The sequence below is a fragment of the Eublepharis macularius genome, chromosome 7 (genome assembly GCF_028583425.1).
Source record: "Eublepharis macularius isolate TG4126 chromosome 7, MPM_Emac_v1.0, whole genome shotgun sequence".
In the NCBI taxonomy this organism is placed as follows: domain Eukaryota; kingdom Metazoa; phylum Chordata; class Lepidosauria; order Squamata; family Eublepharidae; genus Eublepharis; species Eublepharis macularius.
The window spans coordinates 36,582,371-36,599,037 of NC_072796.1; the positions used below are offsets into that span (position 1 = coordinate 36,582,371).

Below are 16,667 nucleotides of genomic sequence, written 5' to 3' on the forward strand. Positions count from 1 at the left end.
ATACCAGACAGGGGGTGGGGGGGGATATGTATGGTGACTTTGGGTTTGTTTATGGTGGTTGCCATTCAGTCTCTATTTACTTAAAATGGCTTCCTTGACCTATAAAATCCTCTGGAATCTAGTTCATGTTACTTTTGCTGAAGGTTTCCAGTAGTGTTAACTGGCTTGAATTTCTAAATATATTTTACATGGCTGTGTACTGAAATGACAACCTCTGTATTATTGATAACTTTAAAAGTTTTGTTTCTGAACTACACATTTTACATTTCTTTTTCAATTAAAGCTTATATGGCTAAATCTTGCTAAAGAAGTAAGTACACTGAGACATTTCTTCCAGAGTACTTGCTCATCCTGAACATTCATCCTATCTCAATTTAGTTATGCTTGGTGTGGTAGTTAAGGTTTTGCTACTGATAGTGATGAACAAACTTCCTTGAAGTTGGTTTGGGATCGGCTCACACTTGGACTCAGCTTCAGACCAGGCTCATATTAGCTGACCTGCTCATGTCCCGGTAATTACATCAGGAATGTGATAAGTCTTGGATGCCTGCTACTCATCCAGTGAACTGTTCAAACTCTTGGTTGCCCCTACTCATATATTGAAATTTATCTGATAGTGGGGGCCTGTTGGGTGCTAGCATTATGTAAGAATAGTGTCACAGGTCGAGATCTCTGAAAACTGAAGTTAATAGTATTCTGGACTCTCAATAACAATGCACAAACCATGAAATATTACATTTTCCCATGGGTCTTAGCATCCATGAGGTTCCTGCAGGATCTAGTGAAGGCCACAGCGGAGCCCTTCTCTCAGCCATTGCTCCCTAGTTGAGGTTTTCTAGGGTTACGATCAAGTAGATTACAAGCAGAGCTAAAACTTCAGAGAGGTTTGGGATCACCTTGTAATGAACTCATAATGTAATGAACTCATAATGGGGAATGTTTATGCTTTGAGCACCATGATTCTGAATTTCAGCAGCATTGCGATTTTCAATAAATGTTGATCAGCCTCTCTTCCTCTCCCTCCAACCACATCCATTTTAGTGTTTGTAAGCAATGTTTTCACAGTACTGTTTATAACCACCTCAAAAGATGTATAGTAATTCTGTTTCAAATAACAACCCCTACCTCAGGCTTACATTCCAAAAAACTAAGAACATCACAGAAAGAAAAGAAGAAGAGGCAGTGATTATAGATTAAACAATTGGAAAAAGAGACATTTTCAGGCACTCTCTAAACACTTGAAAAGACAGAGAGGTATTGTTATCAAGGAAATACAGAAGGATCCAGAGAAAGGAAGAGAGAAAGAAATTAAACAGTCATAACTAAACTTCAGGCTATCAAGAGAATGGAGATGAGAAGATAGGCAAGGAGGAACCAAAGAGAAACAAAAGGTTTAAGCTGCATCTACTAAGAACACAAGAGCCAGTGAAGGGAAATTCCCTGAACTAAAAGGTAAGATATAAATTCAATAAAGGGAAAATATGAGCAAAATGAAATATAGAAAAACCAGAAATGCAGAACAGAAGAGGTTGAAGATGAGAAACAGGCACATGAGAAAGAAGAGAATTACAGTAATTAGGACTGGAAAGGTCAGAGGGAGAAACTGAAATTTTCAAGTAGTTACCAATTTTCCAGGTACTTCAGTAATTTGAATAAGAGAGAGTCAGAGGACTTCTGTGCTTGGGGACAAGGACATATAGAAGCATTATCAACAGTGAAAGAAAAAGAAGGCGGATAGCTCAGTGTTAGTGATGCTCAAAATGAGAGCAGTCCTAAGCAGGTCCATTTTATTTATTTATTTATTTATTTATTTATTTATTTATTTATTTATTTATTTATTTATATTCCTTCCTCCCCACATCAGCGGGCTCAAGGCAGATTACATCATATACATTATAAAAAACGTTAGCATTTCAACTTTAAAACCAATAGACAATAATATATAATTTAAAATCTAAAATACAGAGTACAAAAAGCAGCAGCACAGAAACAATTCATATAATCCATCATCCAACCGCCCCTAAAAGAATATCACAAAGGGTTGGGTGGTAGCTATTTCCTGGTAGGGAGGGATGATCCCCTCTATTCAACCAGTGGGGAGCCCTGCCCAGCATCAACCATACGCCTGGCGGAACAGCTATGTCTTACAGGCCCGGCGAAAGGATAGCAAGTCCTGTGGGGCCCTGATCTCATCAGACAGAGCATTCCACCAGGTTGGAGCCAGGACCGAAAAGGTCCTGGTTCTGGTTGATGCTAGGCAGACCTCCCTGGGACCAGGGACCACTAATAGCTGTTTTTCACTGGAACGAAGCATCCTCTGGGGCTCATATGGGGAGAAGCAGCCCCGCAGGTACGCTGGTCCCAGTCCACATAGGGCTTTATAGGTTAAAACCAGAACTTTGAATCTGATTTGATATTCCACTGGTAACCAGCGCAACTGGCGTAATACTGGTGTTATATGTGCATTTCCCAGCACTCCAGTGATGACCCGCGCTGCCGCATTTTAGACCTGTTGCAACCGCCGGATCAGACTCAAGGGAAGCCCTGCATAGAGGGCGTTACAGTAGTCTAACCTAGAGGTGACCATTGCTTGGACCACTGTAGTTAAATCGCGGATCGACAGATAGGGAGCAAGCTGCCTGGTCTGACGAAGATGGAAAAATGAGGACCTGACAACTGCAGCGACCTGGGCCTCCATTCCCAGGGAGGCATCCAGGATCACCCCCAGACTCTTCACCCTCGGGGTTGGTGTAAGCACCGCCCCATCAAGAGTAGGGAGTCGGGGTCCCAAATCCACGTTCCTGTGACTCAAGTACAGGATCTCCATCTTTGTGGGATTTAACTTCAGCCGACTCTCCTTCAATCATCCAGTCACAGCCTCAAAAGCATGCTCTAGAACATCTGGGGCTGAGCCAGGCCGGTTGTTCATCAGCAGGTATAACTGGATGTCATCTGCATACTGATGACACCCAAGTCCGAAACTTCGCACCAACTGGATGAGGGGGCGCATATAAATGTTAAACAACGGGGAAAGCACTGCCCCCTGCAGCACACCACAGACCAGTGGGTGACAGGATGACAGTTCTTCCCCTAGCACCACCCTCTGTCCCCGACCATGGAGAAAGGAGACAAGCCACTGTAGTGCCATCCCCTGTATCCCCACGTCGGCAAGGCAGTGGGTCAGAAGATCGTGGTTGACTGTATCGAACGCTGCTGAAAGGTCTAATAATATCAGCAGTGCCGATCCGCCTCAATCCAGGTGTCTGCGAAGATCATCTGTGAGGGCAACCAGCAATGTCTCTGTCCTGTGCCCCGGGCAGAAACCGGACTGGAAGGGATCTAGGGCTGAGGTCTCTTTCAGGAAACTCTGCAGCTGTTTTTCCACTGCTCGCTCAATCACCTTACCCAGAAACGGAAGATTTGAAACTGGGCAGTAACTGAACAGGTTGGCGGGATCTAATGTAGGTTTCTTTAAAAGGGGCCTCACCACAGCCTGCTTTAATGCACCAGGAAAGATCCTGGTGCCCAAGGACAGATTAATAATAGTTTCCAATAAATCCCATAGTCCATCGGCACTGGCTTTCACCAGCCACGACAGGCATGGGTCTAGGAGACATGTGATAGGCCTCACTGTCTGCAAAATCCTGTCCACCTCTTCCCTGGAGAGTGGGCTGAATTGATCAACTATCGGCCCAGAAGATGGCCAAGGGGCCTCAAGCTCACATACTGTATCAACCATGGCTGGTAAATTGTGGCGGAGAGACAAGACTTTGTCTGCAAAGAAGCTCGCAAAAGCCTCACAACTAATGGCCAGATTCGACTTTGGATGGTCTCCCCTTGATAGGGAGACCAAAGAACGTACCACATTAAACAGCCATCTCATAGGATTTCATAAGCAACCTGTAAGATGTTCTTGCCTCTTTGTCTCAAGACTGCCGCCACATGCGCTCAAGTCGGCTTAGCTCCCGCTTCTTCTGCCGTAGCTCTTCTGTATACCAAGGAGCTCAGTGGCCGTGGGGGTGAAGAGGACGACGGGATGCGATTTCATCAATGGCTTCGGAGAGCTGGACTTGCCAGTCCTCCACCAGCTCATCAAGCGAGTTGCCATGGAGCATCGGTTCCCACAGAGCATTCTGGAAGCCAATCGGACCCATAAGTCTCCGCGAGCGAGCATAAATTAGCTCTCCGCCCTTGCAGGAAGGGGGTCGCATATCCAACCGAGCCTTCAAGACCGAGTGGTCTACTCAGAATCCTGCTCAGAGCTAATCAATGGGGCTTACTCCCAGGAAAATATTCTTAGGATTGCAGCCAAAGTTTCCAAATAACAGATGTGTTGTATGAATTTTTAAGCACCCTTTGCCATGAAACTTACTCTGGTTGTAGTTAATAATAATGTATCTTGAGCTGCCGTCCACTTAAGCTTAGCACCTGCACTGGCAGTATTGATCAGGGCAAGTTGCAACTATTGGAATGTATCCAGAATTTGATCACATTACTTCATACCCGGTCTAAATGAGAAATTGTTTGTTGTTCTTAATTGCTTAAACTGACCTGCATCGAGACTTAGGGAACAGTAGCTCAGATCTTTCTGCCATCCAACAGTCTTATCATTCTGGCAGTGCTAAATGGTCACTTGAGGATCAGCGGTGTCATGTGCAGAATTTTCATATCCTGTCCCATCAGCTCAGCCACAGTGTTAGTTCATACAACTATGTGCAAGTCATACCATTGAATAATTGAGTGATAGGTGCATGCATATGTGAACGGGCCATTAGTAAACTCTTCATTATGGCAGCTTGCCAAAATTGTAAACCCAGCTCTGCTTCCACACACTGTCAGTGAAACTTGCCAAAAACAAAAGCATTTGAAGCTAATTTTTCTTGCTGTGACACTTTTATTTTGCTTTTATGATGAATTAGATATATAACAGCGCTTGACATTTTCCAGGATTGTCAACATGGTCTCTTTGGTTACTAGCTGATGTTTGCCACCCAGCATTGCTACTCTCACCACTCAAATAAGACAGATATCCTAGCCTCAATATTGTTACTGTTACAGTCGGCCTGTGGTGCTTGAGATAGTAAGCAAGTCCCTGGAAATTAATTTGGCAGTGGAATGTAATAAAAACATAACATTATGCGAGTGGAGCCAATTGTCTCTCATCCAGTCAGTTTGACAAGCCAAGCTCTGATCATCAAACCACTTACTGTAACACACTTTTGTTTAAAGGAAATTATCCGATACTGTTGGTCCTGGTTGTAGTCTAATATTGATTACTCATAATTTCTGTGTAGTATGTTTTATCAAGGATGTATGTTTCTAATTGGCCCTTTGTAAGGAAAATGTCACGGTGCGACGTCCCCCCATGAGTCGTAATGACTCGGTGCTTGCACAGGGGACTACCTTTACTTTTAAGGAATGGAATAGATAGTAGGCACAAAAGTTAGTATCCTAAGTATTTTGGCGTTCATTTTTTAAAAACCCTTCAGACTTAACAAAGGATGCTTGTAACATATATCCAAGCGGGCCAGATTGTAAAATGCAAAGCATATGCAGTTCTGGCTCCTAAGCAAGGAGAAACTGCATTCCCTAATAGTTTCATGTAGGTTGTCATGTTGGTCTGCAGTAAAACAGTTAGATTTGAGTCCAGTTACATCTTAGAGAGCAAAGAGATTTTTCATGCTTTTGAGAGTCGGAGCTCCCTTCTTCAGATACAAGTCCTTCTTCAAATATCATATCCTGCTGTTCTGCTAGCTAATGTTTGTATTAGCCAATTATGGCTCCACTAGCAATAAGGCCCGTTGTTTGGGAAAATACAACGGACCCTAGCAGCACTTCCTTCCGCCCCCCCCCCCCTCCCGTGCCTCCCCTCACGGCATCAATTGAGGGGGGGTCAGGGAAGAGATCGGGGGCTCCCTCCTCCTCTAGCCCCATCGACCACCATTCCCAAGTCCCCACGGAGGCGACAGGAAGCTCTGTCCCTCCAGCCACTGCAGGACCTTGGGAGGTCCTCGCCCCTGTGCTGAGCCTTCCCATAGCGGCTCCTCCATAGTGGTGGAGCTCCTTGGGCCACAGTGGTAGACCTCAGGTGCCAGGGCAACGGGCTCCTTGGTGGTAGTGGCAGGCTCCTTGGAAGCCCCGAGGCAGCAGGAAGGCTCGGTGCAGCAGAGCAAGGTCTTCCTATTGCTGGGTGGAGACTTCCTGGGCCTCCAAAAGCCCCGAGAAAGCAGGAAGGCCTGGTGCCATGGCGCCAGGCCTTCCTGCCGCCATGCTGGGCCTTCCCATTGCTGGGAAGCCCTTCCAGAAGCCCTGAACATCAGTGGGCCTTCCTGCAGCCGTGCTGGGCCTTTCCAGGCCTCTAGTGGCGGCCCCGAGGAAGCAGCAGGGAGGCAAACCGTTTTGCCCCCAGTTCGCTTCTTATCCCTGCAGACTGTGTCTGCACAGGGATATGAAGTGAGTCATTGGCAACACAGTTTACCTTTTATGTCTTAGGATGGGGGTTTGGAAGGTACACATTTTTAATATTGATTGTGCCCAACATATAAATGTATATGCAATTTGCTCTTCAGCCCATTTTGGCCAGTCCGATCCCATGGACTATAAAGGATTTATGGTATTTCTGGGGTTTTTTGCCATCTAACTTCTGAAACTGTTTCCTTATATTGCATATCCAGATTTAAATAGATTACAGCCGTGTTTCTCAAACCTGATAGCTCAGGCACTCTTTTTTCTGAGTTACAATCTGAAAAACACCTACCTTTACAACCAAAAAAGCTTGCTTCAAAAGTATGACGTAACAGCCATCATTTTATGTTTTTGTACGAGTAACTGTACGGAGGATCTGACCAGATGATTTGCTGGAAGTTCCTTGCCAGGAGCTACCAGTGGTCCCTCCTCTTAAAACACTTACCAGGAGTGTGGGAGCCTGATTTGGGATGAGATTGTGGCACAGGGAGTGCCACTATTACTCACTCCTGACATCTACCCACAGAGAAAATATGTGTCTAACATATTTTCTCTGTGGGTAGATGTCAGGAGTGAGTAATAGTGTAATTCTAAACAGAGTTACTCCAGTCTAAGCCCATTGATTTCAATGGGCTTAGTCTGGAATAACTCTGTTTAGGATTGCTCTATAAACGAACCAGTCATGTCTGAGGCAAGGCTAGAACAGCGAATCTGGCAGAGGTGCATTCTGTCAGCATCTTCTGTGGATATATACTTTTGTACTTCTGGACAAGTGGTTCATTTTCAATTATTGCTTGTAGTGCACTGTTAAATTGTCTCATATCACAAAATCAGAAATTAGTGGATTATAAATTGTTTGAATCTCGTCAGCATCCATAGGATTTGAGCAGCCAAATTAGGCATAGGATTACAGCCTAGAGCTTTTTATTCAGTGTCCTTTAGATGTCTGCAATTTAAGTTGAGGTACAGCGTTGCTGGATTATATATGCCACTCTGCTAATGGTAGTGAGTGACTTTCACGAGCAGAAGAGGCATGTTCTACTGGTGGGAAGTTCCTTGTGCCAAACGGAAAGCTCCATAACTTCTGAAATGAATTCGTAAAGTTCAGCCTATGATTTTATATCATAGTGCCGGCAATCCATATAAACCTGTGTACATATGCAGAGCATTCTACAATGTAGTCTAGAGCACCTAGTATAGTTCGCTGTAGCAGTCCCACTGGATATATATGATTTGCACAGTTAAAGCAGTTTGAGGGTTCCTGTGTGGCTGCTGCACCCCTGCTCTTCCAGAAGGAATACCATATTAATGGGAAGGCCAGCCTGGCTCCAGCCACAGACCGAAAAAGCAGCAGATTCAGGGAGCATTCTTTCATGACCTTCCTCCCGGGAAGAATTCTGCTCCAACTGCCTGCCTGCTCCAACTATGATATAAAATCATAGGCTTAACTTTATGAACATGTCTCAGGTGAGATAGGTCATAGCCCTTTCCTCCAGGTAGAGATTATTTCACTGCCTCAAGAACAGGTGAAGGTTCAGCTGAGCAGCTGATCTCCTTCAACCCTGGCTTGGTGGCAGAAGGCTCCTAGATGAAGGTGTTTATAAGTCATGATGGTCACTAACTTAGATTTCTTTTAAAACATTAAAGACATTTATTGACATAATAGCAAAGTGGGCCCTTCCTATGAAAAGTGGGGAGGCCCATCACTTTTCATGCTTAGCTGTGAGCTCTCAAAAGCATTTAGGAGGCTTTTCGGTCCTGGCACCGACCTGGTAGAACTCTCTGTCTGAGGAAACCAGACAGGGCCTGGTGGGATTTATTATCTTTCCGCCAGGCCTGTAAGACAGAGATGTTCTGCCAGGCATATGGTGGAGTCTAGGTTGGGCCCCAACTGGCCACACTAAAGATCTGTCCACCTCTCTTCATATGAGCCAGGGGTTGAAAAGCAGTATTTTATCATTGCCTTCTGAAGAGAAGCTGTATTGTATAAAGTTGTTTTAATGTTTTTTGTATTTAATGTTATTTGTATACTGTTTTTATGTTTTTTTGTATACTGTTTTATCTGTTTTTAACTGTATTTATGTAAATTGAAATGTTGTACTCTGCCCTGAGCCCGCCTGGTGGGGAGGGCGGACTAAAAATCTAATATAATAAATAAATAAATAAATAAATAAATAAATAAATAAATACATAAATGTAGTTGGCTGCTGTTGCAAATGCTGGGCTAGATTGATATTGTTCTTATCCAGTAGCAGTTCAGTTCTTCTATAGTGGTACTATTCACCTTTGAAAGTGCAGTACAGTTTTCTGCCGCTGATCCTATGTGTTGGTGAAATTAAATTTTTAAAAACCTGTACTTTCATACTTACTCTCCAAGGTTGCAAGCCAACACTTAAATCAGTAATGCTTGAGGGCTGAAGCTCTAATGCTTCTTGTTTTGAGTTGAAGAATGGACTGTTTTTTTGTCACAGATTGAGTATGAGAGCACATTTTCCTTCTGGCTGGATCCAGGCGTTGGATATTGGAGTGTCATTGCACTGTTACAATCAGTCATCCTCTGTTTTGTGCATTCAGGAAAATCCACAAGATGAATTATTATGATAGTGCAGTGGCCAGAGATGTGTGGATCCAGCACATATAGCTAGGGATATACAATCAAGATCCAGGATTTGGGGGAGAAATATCAGATTTTTGCCAAACCAGCTTTCCCAAATCAAATTAGAGAATCCCAGATTTGATCTGGGAACCTGGATCCAGACTCCCAGGTAAATCTAGGTAATTCTAGAAAATGTGGTTTTAGCCTCTGGCTGCCTCCTTCCTGGGCTTCTGTCACTTTTTTCCAAGAGGGGAGGGAAGGAGTGAGGGGGAATGAGGCAGGGAGGAGTGAGTGAGTGACCAATACATACAGGAGCTCTCCTTGTCTGCCTGGCTTCTGCGAGTGACACTGGTTCAGTTAGACTAAGTTGGAGCAGCATCCCTTGCTTCAATTTAGTTTGAGTGGAATTCTCGGTTTTGTCATGATTCTCTGGTTTGATGTTGGTCCCCTTGATTCAGTTTGGTTCTGGGGGGATTCCATCCATTCCCTTGCTTCAATCTGGTTATGTTGGGCTTTCACTTGCATTTGGGAGTGTGCCTTTGGTCACTGGCTGTCTTGCCCCTGTGCATGCGCACACATACATCCCTTTCCTTAAGCAAATAATTCATATGTGAATTTTGTGTTTCAGAGGAAGGTTTCCTCCAAAAGAACTAGAAGCGCTGTTTCCTGGGATGAGTGCTGATTTTACCAGTGAAAATTTTTCTGCAGCCTGGTATTTGATAGAGAACCATTCAACAACCAGGTTAGTAGATGTGAAGTTTGTATTGACATTGAATAATGTTCAGTGGTATCATGTGTATTTATAATAGTTGCCAATCAATAGCCTCATTTGCATTGGTGCAGTTTGACAAGATTGTGGCTCTGAGAGTATAATAAATTGTTCTTAGATTTATACCCAGTTTGGATAGCATAATCTGATATATATAATCATATATTGTTTCAAAAACTAACATTTAAAATGATAATTTTGTTTCCCTTGTGGCCTTATGTAAAGGGAACTGAAAAATATTCCAATTAAACAAATCTTGGAATTGCCCTAAGCTGTTTGGACCAACAAAACTAATTAATAGTAGAGATGTTTGTCTGTATATACAGTTGGGGGGGAGGGGATGAATTATTAGTAGTCTTATTTAGAGATGTAAAATCTCTAGAAATTTTGAAGCCATGAGGAAAAATGGCTTCCCAAACAGAAATTTGGGGGAGGGGATTGAACTTACTGTCCTGTCAAACCTAAACTAATTTTGCTGCCCCAACAACATAAAATGCATCCTTTATAACTTACATAGTATTTGAAACTGCAATATTTGACATATTTATGGAATTTAAATATTATAAATGCCATAGTTTTCTACAAGCAAAATTTCAAATATACCCAATACTTGAGAGAACTGCAAACCGATGCTCCAAATGCTACCTTAGCACATGTATCTTAATCTTTGCTAACTGAAAGTAGAAAAAATAAGAGTTAAACAGAAAACACAAGCTTTGGGGATAAATAATATAAAATATATTAGTTGGTCAGAAGAAGAGTAATGTACTCACAGTAAAACTGATAGCATACTTTGGTATGAAGGGAAACTAGAACAGTAATCATTGAAATATTTAGTAATGTATTATGTAATTTAATTATGTACAAAATTAGCCACATTTAAAAATAAAAGTATCTGCATCTCAAGTCTCTAATCAGCAAAATTTGAGTCTAGTGGCACCTTAGAGACCAACAACATTTTCAGCTTTTTGAGAGTAAAAGCTTTTGAGAGTCAAAGCTCCCCCTTCTTCAGATGGTATCTGAAGTGCTGTAGACACACAGCTGCAGGACTGTTAAGGGTTAATCCCACAAATTCTGAAAGCTTTGAATGACAGGCTACTCTAAGGGATCTGATTGGGTAGCCTGAGGTAAAAAGAGGAGAGTCTGTTTTGAGTCTAAGCACAGAGAGATCCAGTGTGAAGAGCTGGGAGACGGAGTCTTAATGGAGAGCAATTTTAACACCAGCAGGAGAACTGGGGGAAACTGGCAAAGAAGTTTGGGAAGTAGGTGTAGACCCCCAAACGGGCCAAAGTAAAGGGGATAGATCTTCTAAGGAGATGAGATTTTTCCCTACCCAGCCAAACAGAGAGGTAGCTCTGGAGAGTGAAGAGATCCTTGGTTCGGTGTGGTTGGAAACTACCTGTGGAGACTTTCAGATTCAGTTAATGACTGAAGGAAAGCACTGGTGTGTGAAGAGAAGGGGACTGGAGTACTAGAAAATGGGTACCAGCATTCCTAACTCCAGAAGAGAAAGAGAATACTAAAAGAAAGTGTACTAGAGTGCTTGAATTAAAACCAGGGAACCAAAGCCTCAAAACAGAAGCCTTTAAGTATCTGTGAAGAGAATAAGAACTAAAGCCTGTGCATGTTCTGACTTTACCTCAGAGGGAGGGAGGAAGGGATAGATGTTGAATTTACTTCAGAAATTTTCAACCCATGATTTCACCTGACCTTTGCCTTCTAAAGTAAATAAACTATTTAGTTATTTTTGGAATTTTAAAAACGCCTCTGGTGCCATTTCTGTTGTATAAGAACAAGGGAACGTCATAGTGCCATTGGACTCAAATCCTGCTGTTCTACTGCAGACCAACAAGGTGACCTACCTGAAAGTCTTTAATCAGAATCAGTTTCTGAAAATTTGATCCGGAGCCTTCATTTTTATCCTGATGCAGCACTTTGGAAAACTTGAGGTTTGCACAAATTGAAACAGGCTTATCTACTCTTTCATACCTTCCAGGTGCACAAAAGCACCTTGGATTTAAGAGCTCTATATGTCTATAGCATGCGCACTTTGTCTTTAAAAGCATTTCTCTCATTCTAAAAGAGAAAAATGTTTCATAGGATTTTTTTTCAGTACTCCCCAAATGCTCCAGTTTTTCCATTGGAAAAACTGAATAAAAGGCCCAGGAAAAACCATGTCCCCTCCTTCCAAATGTTTTTATTTTCTTTCCAGGACTTCCCAATCTCTACTCTTATCAGAAATCAGTAATTTTGCTAACTAATTTTTTTACTGGAATGGAAAATAAGAACAAAAATTATAAATTCCAGACAATGTTTGATATACAATTAATAGTGAGATTCTGGGCTAAAAGAAGTAGGAGATTTGCTGCTTTGACCATGATTATTATAAAAGGTAAACCTCTATAGTAGTTTGCCACTGATTTGTATGAGATGGCGCTTTCACCATCACAATTACAGTGAGATAGCCATTATTTCATATTTGAAACAATAAACTGTTTCTTCCTTTTGTTTCATAGAATCCAGTCCTCTAGACAGTAGCCATAATTCTTAGTCAAAGTTCATTATTATGTATTTACTTATTTAAATTAAATATCCCTCATCTTGGCATGTTTGCTGAACCAAGTACATTTGTCATTCTGACAAGAATAAACAAAAGTACAAGGGCAGAAAACCAAAATTTTAAAAGGCAAAAATCTAATTATTGTTTTAGACTAGTAACAGCAACCATGAGATGAAAGATATGTATGAATGGCATTCAGGTTTGTTGTATCATGCGACTAAAGGTGATTTTTGTTAATCTATTTTTTTAATTCTTCCTTTCTAAATGAAAAATTTCTTTCCTCTTATTTTTAAAAATATTTGCAGTCTAGTTGTTCTTTTAAAGTTAATAAACGGTTCGTTGCCCTCTGTTGTATATCCATATAGATAATTTGAATATGAGCAGCAATTATATTTTTTATCAAAGGGGAACCCAAGGAATCTGTTTTTGTGTAAACATCCTTACCTTTCCTCACCTTCATTTTTTTTATCCATTCCAAATGTTTCCGGAAACAGATGAACAGAACTGTTGTTTCGTATGTTGGTTGCAGTGGTCACATGATAGCCTGGTAATTTACAGATTTTATCACATGTTGGCAAACCCTAGAGTTATGCTTTCAACCTAAGTAGGAAGTAGTTATCATTAAGAGAAATAAAGGTCCAGTAGATTGTCATCCTAATCTTTCTGCAAATGTAAACGTGATATTTTAGGGCTTAATATTTATTATTTATTTTCTTGTTTATTGGATAAATACTGCCTGTTTTTTCTCCTCTCTTGCTTTCAGTTTTGATCAACTCAAAATGGCAGTAATGAATCTGAAGAAGCAAGCCAACAAGAAAAATGAGGGAAGCCTGGCATATGTCAAAGGGGGTCTCAGCACCTTTTTTGAAGCCCAAGATGCCCTGTCAGGTAAACATTAGGAATAAGAAATGAATGTAATAATTTTAACTTTTAATGATCTATATAGTGATCACCAAAAATTCTGAGGAAGTTATTTGATTGAGCAAATTGAAATATATTCTAGGTGGCTAACAGTGAAATCCTAAGAAGAGTTACTCCAGTCTAAGCCCATTGATTTCAGTGGTCTTAGATGGGATTAACTCTACTTAGAATTCCCCTGTAAGGTCTCTAGTGGGGTGCCAAAAAGTCCAACGGAATGCAAATCAATAAAGAAAAACAACTGCTAAATATTTGAAACATTCGCCTCTCAAAAATTGTAGCGCATTCTTTCTTGTGACTGGTATTAGCTCTGTGAGTTGCTGCACGTGTTAATCCCCTGTGGTTGTTGAGGTCACTGTGGATTTTTCATATGGTTCAGTTAGAATTCATATGCCAGTTAAAGTGAGAATTAAATACATAGATCGTGTTATCCTACTTACCTCCACCCTAGTTTGAACCATGTCTGTGAAACTGAGGATCATTATATGAATCCGTTTGAAGGATCATCCTGAAAATGTTCAGCAATTTATAAGGAGGAACAATTTGTGTTTCCAGCAGCAAAGGGGAAGTTACAATCCCTATACTGCAGGAAAGGCAGTCTAGAGTTGGGAAAGTATGTCCTTAAAATTAAAACATACCTCACTTCTGAATTGTTGGGGTGAGTGTTTTTATCCGGTTAAGATAGGGTTCTTAACCTTTAATCTCCTACTTCTACTTGACATTATCATCATCAACACACAATCCCCACACACACCTTAAGTAAAGAATTAGGACACAGAAACAACAGTTCAGACAAGGCATTTTTATTTATATAAATATAGCTATGAAACAGAAAGGGGAAAACAGGTTCCCAAAAAAGTACCAAATTTTATTGGAACCCAGCTGGCATTGTTTTTGAAGAACCAATTTCTCCATTGCCTTTGTTACCATTTCAGTGCCCCCTCTGTTGTTTACTTTCTGAAAGCTCGTCACATATGCTTAATTTCATGGATGGAAGAGTGTTGTTTTTTATTGGCTATTGGCCCAAGTAGGCAAGGGAAGGTATTCCTGTTCAATTTCTATTTGCTGTATACCACTTTTTTAAGAACCTGGGGAGAACTCAGATCTGTGATTTATGGATGAGCAATAAAACAATATAAAATATAAAACAATTCTCCTCCACTGGCTGTCAAAAGCCATTACATGTAGGGAGGACTGCCTAAAATCCCAAGTTCTCCCCATTTGAGTCCAAAAGTTCGGATTGCCTCTTTGTAGACCATAGGGGGAGGGGCATTGACCCTGGTTAAGAACCATTGTGTTAAGAACTACTTTTCAGAAATATGAGACTGTGCTTGTGAAATATTTACAGTGTAGTACAGCATTTATAGGCTGTAATTGCCTTTAATGTTTATCTTATGCAAAGAATTGTGGAATTGCAGTGTGCGTATGCTGCAACATCACATAGAACGTGCTTTCAGTATCAGACCTTAAAAGCTTCCTTGGGCTTTTCCAGAATGTTGGACTATATAGAAAAAGTGTAGGCCATTTCTGCATTTTACTGAAATAATGTTATACCATCATCATACTTAATTTTAATCATGGGTATCTTAAAATTGCTTATATCTTCATAATAACTCCCCCCCCCTGAGTTTTTGTTAGAGAAAAGTGGGTTAAAAATGCTTTAAATGTTTTTTAAAAATGTAAATGTTACCTCTCACTTTGAGATCTTTAAATTAATTACTGCTAAAATGGTACTGGCTTTATTTATGAAGTCTGATCACTCATGACAGTGTCCATTTATGTGGCAAAAACACTTTGGATCCTAGACTATTGTCAGTCTAGTGCAGGAGAGCCAGTTTGGTGTAGTGGTTAAGAGCGTGGGACTCTAATCTGGAGAACCGGGTTTGATTCCCCTCTTCTCCGCTTGAAGCCAGCTGGGTGACCTTGGGTCAGTCACAGCTCTTTCAGAGCTCTTTCAGCCCCACCCACCTCACAGGGTGTTTTGTTGTGGGGATAATAATAATAACATTCGTTGTAAACCACTCTGAGTGGTCATTAAGTTGTCCTGAAGGGTGGTATGTAAATCGAATGTTGTTGTGGTGGTGGTGGTTTATATAGAAGCTGTTCATTCTTACAGCAGAAGATACCAGGAGAGCAGGTAGATGTGAACTATGAAATGAACTTGGTTCATCTTTTACTAGATCTACTTTGGCTGATACTGAAATGTGAACTGGTCCATGCTCTGGCCAGTAAAACAGACCTTCTTACCTATTTGCATCTCCACTCCAGTGCTTTTTTCTGAGTAACCACTATCTGCTAAACTTATTCTTAAAAACCTATTCTTACAGTCCAATTAGCAGAACCATGTAAGATCAGAACTTGATATTCCAATTCAGATCTAAAACAGTATTTTGGACATGTTAAAAATTCTATATTGGGGCGTGGCGTCGGCACCGAGAGGAATGGACGCCTAAAGCCAGAGCTCCGGTTCAATTCCACCCCTAAACCCCGATAAGCACATCAAAAACGTTCTACACAACTTAATATGAAGGGTAAGCAAGATCTTACTGCAAAGAAGCCCAACTCTAAGGCGGCGAAAAATTTGCAGAGCTATTTCCCAGCTTCGCAAGCAGAAGGTACGGAGGGGGAGATTGAGGGAACGAGTGCAAACATGGCGGCCGCGATGGTGAATGCTGAGGCGCGAAAAACTCAGACGGTTTCCTATGACCCAGCACTAAAAGCCCTACTGCTAGACATCGAGTCGAGCTTTTCTAACAAAATCTCCCATCTAATGGAACCACTATCACAACAATTAACTGACCTTAAGATAGTGATGGACTCTGTGGTCGCTAAATCGGATCAGGCTCTTACCCAGACTGCGGCTTTAAGGGAGGACGTCCACTCCCTACAATCAGAACAAGATCGTGTCCACTATAAGATCCTGGACATGGAGATTCAGCTGCGGGGTGCTAATTTGAAGTTTAGGGGGATAGAGGAAAATGTGGCCGTGGATGCAGACCTGGCCGTTTTTTTGGCGGGCTGGCTGATGACGGAGCTAAAGCTGGAGGAAACCCATGCATTGACTATATTCAAAGCTTATCGAGTGGGCCCCAGAAATCCAGATAAGAGGCGGGGACCTAGAGATGTGGTGGCCGTCTTTGCCGACTGGAGGCTGAGGAAAAAAACGCTTGAGGTGGCGAGGGCGCGAAAATTCCTCTCCTACAATGGAGCGCGAATCAGCGTCTATACAGACCTACCGGCCGAGATTTTGGAGCGACGACGACAACTCCGACAGATAACTGAGGAACTCAGAAATGCCCAAATAGAATACAGCTGGACCCGGTATTCTGCATTGAGAGTCTCGTTGAAGGGCATACAGC

The 16,667-nt window shown here is 41.7% G+C and overlaps 1 protein-coding gene across 1 annotated transcript in view; it reads left to right on the forward strand.

The window, feature by feature from the left end:
• Positions 1-16,667, forward strand: part of EXOC2 (exocyst complex component 2) — a 146,050-nt gene that overhangs the window by 30,829 nt on the left and 98,554 nt on the right. Inside the window, exons 6-7 of the mRNA XM_054985162.1 lie at positions 9,690-9,803; positions 13,154-13,278. Coding sequence (XP_054841137.1) covers positions 9,690-9,803; positions 13,154-13,278 — 239 coding nt within the window. The remainder of the gene's footprint in view (positions 1-9,689; positions 9,804-13,153; positions 13,279-16,667) is intronic.